General features: G+C 40.2%; 1 protein-coding gene and 1 non-coding gene across 2 annotated transcripts; one reads left to right on the forward strand and one right to left on the reverse strand.

Annotated features, from left to right (window-relative positions):
* Nucleotides 1–4,864: 4,864 nt before the first annotated feature.
* On the forward strand, nt 4,865–10,079 carry LOC117718245 (stefin-3-like). The gene is made up of 3 exons (XM_034515812.2): nt 4,865–5,015; nt 8,405–8,506; nt 9,765–10,079. Exons 1-3 carry the CDS (start codon nt 4,935–4,937, stop codon nt 9,891–9,893), a joined length of 312 nt encoding a protein of 103 aa, XP_034371703.1. The 5' UTR covers nt 4,865–4,934; the 3' UTR covers nt 9,894–10,079.
* Nucleotides 10,057–10,161, reverse strand: LOC117718366 (U6 spliceosomal RNA). Its single transcript, XR_004608051.1, has one exon. It is a non-coding gene; the product is annotated as a U6 spliceosomal RNA (small nuclear RNA).
* Nucleotides 10,162–10,945: the final 784 nt, after the last annotated feature.

Genomic DNA, 10,945 nt, shown 5'->3' on the forward strand with positions numbered 1-10,945 from the left:
ACACAAAAAACCCCACGGAAGTGCAGAAATCAAACCTCGCGGTTTTGTCCTGGCAGCCCCAAAATCTACCCTGGCGAGAAGTCCAGCCTTACACCTTTGTCTGGAGCCAGTGGAGGGTCTCCTTCCACCTGCCTTATGCCAGATCACTCCGGATCTAGAGACTTCCTGGAAAGTTGTTTTCTTTTTCTCTTCTTGGAGTCCTCAGGTCCTGGAAGATGAATAGGGAGGAGAGTACCGCCCACGTCATTGACCCACAAATCTGTTCTCAAGGAAAGCATTGATGAAACACAGTGTAAAAGAAAGGGTGCATTTCTGTGATTCTTTCCTTTTCAGTGAGCGTCAGCTGTCCGTAAAGAAAGATTAAAGAAAAATGCTACACTCCTCTCTGCATCACACCATATACACGTGAGAATCAGTTCTGCTGAGCTATACATTTAATGTAAAAGCTTAAGTCCAGAAAGCAAGTACAAGGAACCGTTCCTGAAACTTATGGAAGGCAACCATTTTTAAAACATGACATAGACAATAACCATGAAGGTCCAGAAATGGACTTCATTAGGATTAGAAATCCCTGCTCACCCGAAGCACCCATTCCAAGAGTAGGAAGGTAAGCTGTGACCAGAAGGGACATATTGGTCACACACACTGGTACTCAGCTTTTAATCACTGTGTCAAAGTACCTGAGATAATCAAGTCAAAGGGAGGAGAAGCTTATTTGAGCACGCAATCACTTGATCCTGGTGCTTTGGGTCAGTGCTTGCTTTGGGTCAGTGATCAAAGCAGGAGTAGTTAGTTCCTGGAAGCCAGGAATGAGAATCATGGATGTTTACACTCAACTTTCTTTCACTAGGCCCCAGTGCTATGTATCCACCACTCTAAATAGTGCCACAAACTGGGCCAGGCCTTTAACAAGTGGCCTTTGGGGGACATTCAAAATCACACTGTTGGGGGGGGGGAGTAGAATGAGAAAGGGGATATTCAAAATCTAAAAACAGAGAGAAACACACAGAAAGAAACACAGAGAGACAGAAAGAGCTCATATTCAGAGTTTTCCATTAGTACAACTGGCCCTTCAGGTCAGCATGGGACGGCTTCTAGGACTCTGCAGTGCACACATTTAGACAGTGGCACAGTATCCGCATATAAGCTAAGTGATCCTCTAAGCACTCCTAGAGTACTCACAACACCTTGTACATTGCAAACACTGTGTAAAAAGTTGTGCTGTATTTACAGAATAGAAATAAAACTCTTCCAAAGAAAAGAAGTTTTATGGAGCATATGGGCAACTTGTGTGTGTGTGGGGTTAAAAACTTTTAGCTTCTGTCTGTCCCCTTTACTATTATTGTGTTTTCCTTAGCAAAGATGTAGAGACACTAGAAGTCCCAGACCTTGATGAGAAAGTAAAGTCGGTAGGACCATTGGAAATAAGGCTTAGGTAACTGAGACTGTAAACACGTAGGGATTGATAAGAACAATGTGCAATTCTGTGTGTATACGAAAGCGGCACAATGCAACGCGTTATTCCATGTGATAACTCAAAAGACTATAGTAAGTACCACAAGCACTTACAGCAGCAATATTTTTATAGTTAAAACATGAAAACAACTTTCATGTTCCTTGGCAGGTCAACACACTGAGGCATATCCATTCCATAAAGTATTACAAGGGTAAAGGATGAGGTGTTACTACATGGAACAACATGAATAAACCTCAGAACAGATCAAGTAAGAGATGACTCCCTTCATCGGAGGATACACATGAGAGTCTGTTTGTGTGAGATAGACAGAATAACACAGTGATTACTGATTGATTGGGGACTGGGACTGTGGAGACTCGTGAAGGGGACTTTTAAAAGTACATGAGGGCCAGCAAGATGGCCCAGTCCACTGACCAATAAAACCAGACAACTCTTGTTTGATCTTGGATCCCAGAGTGGAAGTAGAGAATCGGCTCCCCAGTTGGGTCTGACCCCTTTCCCATACACAATAATAATAAAGAGATATGTTTAAAGCAGCCAATGTAGATACCTTTAGCAAACTGTAGTATGTACTAGCATATATCAAAATGTCAAAGTTACCAAGATGAACATTTTCTTGTAAGTCAATTCCAGCTCAATAAAACAGCTACTCTTCTTCTTCTTCTTCTTCTTCTTCTTCTTCTTCTTCTTCTTCTTCTTCTTCTTCTTCTTCTTCTTCTTCTTCTTCTTCTTCTTCTTCTTTTTAATCAAGTTGACATTTAGAAGTGAAAACTAAGTGGCTGGCCTCCAAGGCTCAGCTCAGCCATCTCTTCCTGAGGAGGTTTTTTCCCCCTAAGCCATTCCTCCAGCTGGGATGGTGAGCACTTTCCATGCCTTCATCTTCCTCTCTGAACTGTGAGTCTACCTGGACATGAAAGGCAAAGGAAGAAGTGATGTGTTTACTGCCTGGTGTCCTTTCCCTGTGCAAGATCGATGTTTGTGACATCAGTGGGTTTGCTGGAATGCTGTAGCATACGGTAATGGTGTGTCAAAAAAGTATATTTCGAACTTTTGACTTGGTACAAAATGAATCATTACAATGAATGTTATATAGGGTCTGTCAAGAGGGTTAACACTCACTCTCTTTTTCTAAGGCTCACACTCCTATGACAACAGACAGCACAAAAAAAGTGGAACAGGTTTATTTAATCAAAGTTTTAAATGACACAGGACACCTTGGAAATAGAGTCCCAAATACCGAAGTACAGCAGTTGCCCATTTTTAAAGATTTTATTTTACCTGAAATGGACAGCTAACTGCAGGTGTGACTGGACTGGTGCCAAGACTGGGTAGGAGAACCAGCAATGCTTGTCTGCTTAGATTCTTGGTCTGTCTGGGAGGAGGTCCATCTCTATGTACTGAGCAGAACCCATCCTAGAATGAAGATTCTATGACTTACTACCTGGCAATGTAGTATAAACAACCTGTTGAGTGTCAAGACCTACATGAAAGGGCAGGGAAGTTTTGAACAAGGTTTCTAGGTTTCATGGCCGTCTTTAATGGAACAGTTCTATGATCTGCGTTGGGAAAAAATACCTTTTCTTGTTCATACAAGGGCTTGACCTAGTGCCTTGAGGAAGCTTCACAAAGAGCTCTAACACTGAGCTACCTCCCCAGTGTGTCATTTACTGAGTCTCAACATCAGCAAAGAAAGTTACAAGAACAAGCCACTTAAAGTTGGCAGATGTTAGCAGTGGACACAGAGGCACATGCAGAGAATCCCAGAGTCTGAGAGACAGATTCAAGAGGATTTGAGAGACAGATTCACAAGTTCAAGGTCAAGATGGACTACACGAGCAGTTCAAGGAAAGCCTGCGTGCACTACCTAATGGGAAAGTTCTGTGAAATCAATTATTAGAACTCTGGTTGACCATCATGAGGAATAATCCTGTCAATTTGTGAGGATTTGTTTGGAAAGACCTTAGGTATAAACCTCTGTACCTCACTGAAAAGTGTTCAACAATGGCCTCTCAAGCCAAGTACTTCTTTTTAGAAGGCCATATTTCTTTTCTGTAAGTCAAACCTCACAGAAATCTACAAAGCTGACAGAATGAGACTGTCAGTTGATGTACAGAATTAAAAGAAGAAGCCTAAGATTCTGATGTTATATAAAAATTACCAGACTCTCTGGGTTCTATATATCTAAAGAAAGTTGTTTTAGCAGGGTTGTTTTTTGTTTGTCTGATTGTTTGTTTTTTAAAAAGACAGAATCTCATTCTCCTAGTATGAAAGATTTGGCTGTTTTTAGATATGTGTATTTCCCATTTATCTTGATTTCTAGAATTGTTTCAAATACAGGAGAACACAATAAAATAACAGACATCTATGTCTCTGTCACTAAGAATCAAACAAGTCTACCCCCTTTCTCTCTGGTGGAATCATCCCAGTTGGCAGGAATGGGTGAGCAGCAAGCCTCTGTCCCTTTGCTGTGCCGCATTCCCTGTTATCCCTAGCACTTTCCTCTTGACACCCAGCAATTCTTCTAATGAGAAGCTTTACCTTTTACATGGTTGAGATATTACCTGTTAAGTTACCTACTGACTGTAAACCCATCACTTAGGAAACACAGGCAGAAGGATCAGACATTCAAGGCCAAAACCATAATCCAAGCACTCTGCAGGTAGAAAGGAAGAAAAGTCAGAAGTTCAAGGTTCACAGTGAGTTCGAGGACAGCCTGGGCTAAATGAAATCCCTTCAAAAAAAAGTGGAATCACTGGCCATGGTGGTACATGTCTTATATCCCAGCACTTGGGAAGCAGAAGCAGGCAGATATTGGTGAGTTCAAGGCTAGCCTGTTGAGTTTCAAGGCAGCCAGAGAAATCATTGAGAGAGAGAGAGAGAGAGAGAGAGAGAGAGAGAGAGAGAGAGAGAGAGAGAGAGAGAAATACACAGAGACACAGAGAAGCAACCACAATAGAAGACATAAAGGTGTTTGTGATTTTATTCTTCATGTTTGGAGATAAACATTTTAGAAATTGCAAGTAAAAATTCACCGTAGACAGTTTTATTGTCTTTATAAAGTTGGATGGATACTAAGCAACCAGCCTTGATATTATTGAGTATTCTCTTTAAATAACTCTTCAAATTTAACATATTTAGAAACTCTGGTTATGCATGGCCTTCCTTAAATGACACAACAGGATGACACTTTCAGCACAGAGATTGCAGGGAGAAACCATGCTCACCATACCTTGAGTCCTGGACACACATGCTTGCTCACTTCCCCCAACCCATTTCCCCCAACTCCACTCAGCATTTCCTCTCAGGGATGAAGTAAGACTTGCCTGAGGCCACACTCATTTCCCCAGTTCCTCTGATACTGTGGAGATAGTACATTAGAGGAGGAGTTTACAGATCCCTTTAAAACCCCGACTCTTAGTGCTTGCTGGATCATTTCTTCTCAGCACCCTGCCCAGCAATGAATCCAGACAATGTATTAACAGGAGGCTTGTCAGAAGCCAGACCTGCCACACCAGAAATTCAGGAGGTTGCTGACAAGGTGAGTCAATGCATTTCAGAAAAAACTTGATTTAAAAAAAAATTTTTCACAATTTGATTCATAATTTGGCATGGCATTTTGAGTGTGGGAAATCACAGAAATCAGAAGTATATGGACTTAATTCAGATTTTATACAACTAGAAGGGAAACATTAAGGCTTTCAGAGAAATGTCAACACTCCAAGAGTAAAGTCTGCCAAGCCACACTCTTTATTGCAGCCTCAGTTTCCCCAGTAGCTGAAGGTGAATTCATGCTGGATCCTCTTTATACCTCATGAGTCTGATCCCAGGAGCTCTAACTACTGATGGAATTTTCCAATCGCAGTAGTTAAAGCTGATGTTTGAAGGCACCTAAGGTTGTTAAGGATGTCTGAGCTGATTTCAGGATGTTATGCCCACCAAACCATCACAGTCAAAATAGAACTCAATGTTTCTAGCAACTTAATACATGTTGCTTAACTATCATCTATATAAAAAGATGTATCATGTTTCCTGTTTTACAAAGGAGAATTAAGGAGGTAAGTTTGCAATCTGTGACTTTATTTCTTTTTTTTAAATATTATTTATTTATTTTATGTATATGAGTACACTTCTTCAGACACACTGGTAAAGGGCATTGGATCCCATTACAGATGGTTGTGAACCACCATGTGGTTGCTGGGAATTGAACTCAGGACCTCTGGAAGAGTAGTCAGTGCTCTTAACCACTGAGCCATCTCTCCAGCCCTGTGACTTTATTTCTTACATCACATTGTTTTCCCCTCTGAAGCCGAATCATCCTGGAGGACAAGCTCAGTTTGGTTTGTTATTTGCTTATTTGTTTGTGTGTTTGTTTGAGAGTTGATCTTACTAGATGGTCTAGCATGTAGGTAACTCAGGCTAGCCTCAAACTCAAGGCACTCCTGCTGCCTCAACTTTTCAAGTGCTGGGATTACAGGCATGTGCCACCATGCTAAGTACTATCAGATTTTTTGTGAGTAGAAAAAATGGGAGCCTTCATGCTTGGGGCACTGAACATTCTTGATGGTGTCACAGGCCTGAAATTCAGTGGCTAAATATTTAAGGCTAAATAGTTCTCACCCATAGAATTATTTCAATAAATATTTTGGAGCATTTCATTTTTGAGGAATATTAAATCTTTAAATCTTCATTAGAGTCCTCACATCAAGTTGGTGTTCTCAACCTTAAATGAGCACAGGAGTCACCTGTTGCTCTAGACAGAATGAAGATCTGACTGAAGAGGGCTAAACTGGCCTGCTAGTCTACATTTCTTCCAAGGTCTCTGGGAGAGTGGGCACTCCTACCCATGACTTCACTTTCCTGTAGGGCCTAATATCCTAGAAGGCATGGAGAGATGAAGCCTTAAAATAAGATGTCACAGAAAAATCCTCCATTTCACCTGTAAGAAGAAAGAGCTAAAAGGACTAAAATAACTTCCAGTAAAAATCATTTCAAAATCAAATATACACAAATGAATCATAGTTGGTATTTATGTTGACAGAAATAAAAAGCCCCCCTGAGATGCCTCAGGAACCAGCAGTGTGGGGAGGATAGACAGGAAAATAGAGTTACTTGAAATAAAGTTACTGCAGATTTTCATAATTTTGTAAATGATCATCTGGTTACCTAGAATAACTGTTCTTTTGAAACAGGGGTCTTGCTATTTTTTTCCAAGTGATCAAAACCTTACAGGTTGAAGTAATCCTCTTGCTTCCAGCCTCTCAAGTACCTCGGACTATAAGAGTGTGTCATCCTGCCTGGCTAGGGTCATTTTGAACATGATATTCTCATTAGTTCTTTGAGGATTTCATACATACATAAAATGTACTTTGATCATATAGTGTTTAAGTTTAGAAGGTACTAGAAGGGCTTGTCTTGATAATGACACTATCTGTGGACCACAACTTCAATTATAAAATAAATTTAGAAATGTGTTCTTATAGCTCCAGAGAAGCAGAATGAGACAGAGATATTAACAAAGCACCACACCCTGGGAAGGAGCTTTTCTGTTTTAAAATCCTTGATTTCAGTCCCACTTCTCAGTTGATCTTCAGAGTCTTCAGGCAGGCATGGGTGCATTCCATCCTATTTTTAGAGGATGAAACCAAGACACAAAATGCTAAGAGTCACCCACATAAGAAACTAATGTGTCCTTTACCTCTGCACATCCTCATCACTCTGGGGAGCTCTGCAGGAATGAGGGGAGGGAATGCAGCAAACTTTCCTCCTCTGTGGAAGCCAGGGACTCAGACTTAAGTCACCATGGGAGATGCATAGCCATGAACCATTTCACAGGGACATTTCCTGAGTCACTCTTAGGTGTTCAGCATCTGGCTACAAACTATAGAAGCTACATAAATTACTGAAACAAATGGCCTCTTCTCCCTCAAATTTAACAGTGCAGAGGAAGTCATGATATCTAGGGAAAATTATAAAATAAATCTTAATTAAGCACTTTTTCATGATAACAAGTTTATGACCAAAAAGTAGATTAAGCACTGCTGCCAACCTCTTTAATGTCAGGTGAGCAGGTACAGGGTGGTGGCTCAGCTCCCAGATGTCACTCATCTGTGCAGTCTTGCAGGAGACAGCCTGAGGGGACAACTCTCAGTAAATTGTTGAGAGGCAGAGAAGCAGGCAGTAAACTGTGTATTTTTAGGAAACATTTCTTTCAGTCACAGCAATCCTTCCCCTTCAAAGAAATACATGGTGCAGATACTACAGAAAGCCCTTGTTAAGTCAGGAAATTTAGTCTACTCCTCTAAGATTCTGGTCTATTGGGTCCCCACACAGTGTCGGGCCAGAGGGCGTTATTGTATCCTTAGAATGATCTGTGGGGGCCCAGAAAAAAATCTACATTATGTGCTGTTTACTTCGTATTAATTGATCAATCATAGATACACCTATTTGGACCCTTCGTTGCAAATCATGACTACATTGTTTATTGCTTTGTTTTCCTATTTTCTGTGTATATGTGTTTCTGTCTGTGTGTTTGTGAGTGTTTGTGTCTTGTCTGTGTGTATCTCTCTGTGTGTGTTTGTATATATGTGCCTGTGTATGTGTGTGTGTGTCTGTCTGTCTGTCTGTGTGTCTTTGTGTTTTGATTTTTCAGGCAGAATTCAATTGGTAGCTCCAACAGCCTGGAGCTTTCTACATAACCCAAGCTGCTCTTGAGTGACAATCTCCTGTCTCAGTCTTCCAAGTTCTGAGATTACCAAGCTGCTCTTGAGTGACATTCTCCTGTCTCAGTCTTCCAAGTTCTGAGATTAGAGGCTAGAGGCTTGGGCTGCCAGCTCAGGTTCATCAGCATCTCTGAGGACTCTCAGAAGGTTGGTGACTCAGGTAAACTGAGTTAACACAGCCCTAACATCATTACTTTCTTCTCCTCAGGTCAGACCACTGCTTGAAGAGAAAACCAATGAGAAATATGAAAAATTCAAAGCTGTTGAGTATAAATCTCAAGTCGTCGCTGGACAAAATTTGTTCATTAAGGTTGGACTCAGACCTCCCTCAAACCCTACTGTGATTGTTTCCTGTTGTCCCAACTCTAACTTCATCTCTACCACTGGTCTTTAATGAAGACACTTGCAGGTGGAAGACCCCCCAGTCCATTGGATGATAGGATAGTTACCTTGTTTTACCTTGTGAATGCAGACCTACACTAAGAAGTCAGTGTGATCACACTCACACACACACAAGCACACATACGTGCATGCACGTATATACACTTTGTATGATGCCCATCATAGTACCATATATAATGATATACTTTGGTTAGTAGCACTTGAAGTTTAAGGTACGAAGTGATACCAGGCACAATGTCTTCTGTAGAACATAAAACTTTTATTGTTGTCATAAAGAACAAAGTGGCAATTCTTGTCCTGATTGTCTAGGTCCCATCCATGTTCAGGCTGAAAAATACCATTGGGTGTGTTATCCCAATGGTTCCTAAGATGATTTATTTTTATTTTACAAAGGAGGCAGCCTGGTAGGCATTCACAATGTAGGTTGTAACACAGGGATACGGGGACCATACTGTCCATATTTTTTTTTTTAAAGCAAATCTGAGTTTCTTTTCCCTTATCAAAGTATATGACAATTTTATCTCAACTTAGAAGTCAGAAAACAGAATTACCAAAACCACAGGCTTCCCTCTGGTCCTCTCCAGGCATCATGAAAATAAAATTTAACTCTGGAATGTAACCTGCACCAAGATTTTAATGAAAAGTGCAATACATAAAATCCAGTTGGACAAATGGCTTAGTAGGTAGGAGTTCTGACTGTTCTTGCAGGGTTTGGGTCTCAGCACCCACATGGCAGCTCACAACCATCTCTGACTACAGTTTGAGGGGGTTTAACACCCTTTTCTGACATCTTCAGGAATTGCATTTTACCTGATGTTCTGAAATACAAATAATTTGAATAATTATTTTTCTAAAAGGTATTAAAATATATCTAAGATATGTTTTCTGCCATATTGTTAGCTGTTCTTTCTCTTAAGTTGAGGCTTGATGTGAGTTCAGTTCATGGGTGCTGTGTTGGGCCAGAAGTGTCGTATTAGGAGAGCTTGACACATCAAGTCTTAATAAAAAGAAGATCTGTAATACCATAAAAATTCATGTGAATAGTTTGCTTGGCTTTCTTTCTTTCTTTCTTTCTTTCTTTCTTTCTTTCTTTCTTTCTATTTTTCTTTCATTCTATTTTCTTTCTATCTTTTTTCTTTCTTCTTTTCTTCTTTTATATTTTTCAGATGGATGTAGGGCATGGTTGTTTCCTTCACATAAAAGTCTTCAGAGGCCTTTCTGGAGAAGATGATTTGAAACTTCAGGGTTATCAGACTAATAAAACCAAGGATGATGAGCTGACCTACATCATCTAAAGCAAATTCTAAAGTGCAAATTCTAAGCAGCAAATTCTAAAGTGACCTGATTCCTCTCATTGTAAAGAGATGCAGCCATCAATAAAGAAACATTCTTGAAATAACTGTTTTCCTCCCTCATTGCTCAGTATTGTGTTGACCTTTACTTCCCAGACAATTATTATTAAATATGGAATGTGTCATGAATTTGTGTGTCATCCTTGGGCAAGGGCCATGGTTATCTCTGTATCATTCCAATTTTTAATATACATATTGCCAAAAAGAGTACAATGTTCACAGTTCAGAGTAGAAACTCCACAATGAACAATTCTGACCGGAAACTTTATATAACCTATGGCTCAGTTGCAATTGTGTACAGGATCTTATCACCCCATCCTCACTGCAGGTGCATTGCTGGCTGTCAGGGAAGCACACTCCTTGATGCCTTCGTTTGCCTGAAACCAAACATGTCTTCTCTGTTTTCTTATTTCAAAATTGAATATGATGTTTTACAAGGCATGTTTCAAAAATCATAACTAATTTAAAAAAAAAAGCTGCCCTCTCCCTTCCCCCATGCTTCCCCTGAACTTCAAAGTCAATTGCAGTGATTTCCCATCACAAACAAATGGTTTCTGGTGCTGTAGAAACTTAAAAATTAATAAAAAGCTCTGATTTTGGTTTTAAACTCAAACTTTAACTTCTCCCAGGGACACATCCTGAGAGAGGCACATTTCAAAGGCTCAACAAACATTTCAGAGGAAGAAAGACCCAAGACAAGAGTTCGTGAGCCCTTAGCACAGTAAAACCTGAGTAAACAGAAGCTACTTAAGTTGACTCTCTGTTTGTTGTAAAAGATAAGGTACAAACTTGAGTTACTTAGCAACCGGGTCTGGGAACAAAAGCCGAGCTTGGGAGAGCTGTTGAAGTTAGTCTTTTTAGTTGTTGATTAAGAGGTAAAACTGCCTTTATGAGCCCTGTGAATATGGTATAAATATTGCCCCCAACTCTAATTCAGTGCTCTTTTGCCTGCATACAATGGAGCCCTGGTGCACCAGTATCAATAAACCTCATGC

This window comes from Arvicanthis niloticus, chromosome 12 (assembly GCF_011762505.2).
Source record: "Arvicanthis niloticus isolate mArvNil1 chromosome 12, mArvNil1.pat.X, whole genome shotgun sequence".
In the NCBI taxonomy this organism is placed as follows: Eukaryota; Metazoa; Chordata; class Mammalia; order Rodentia; family Muridae; genus Arvicanthis; species Arvicanthis niloticus.

Coding starts and splice junctions, on each gene's coding strand:
- LOC117718245 (XM_034515812.2), top strand. CDS start 4,935: ATGAATCCAGACAATGTATTAACAGGAGGCTTGTCAGAAGCCAGACCT. Junction 5,016..8,404: donor TTCAGGAGGTTGCTGACAAG/GTGAGTCAATGC, acceptor TCTTCTCCTCAG/GTCAGACCACTGCTTGAAGA. Junction 8,507..9,764: donor GACAAAATTTGTTCATTAAG/GTTGGACTCAGA, acceptor TATATTTTTCAG/ATGGATGTAGGGCATGGTTG.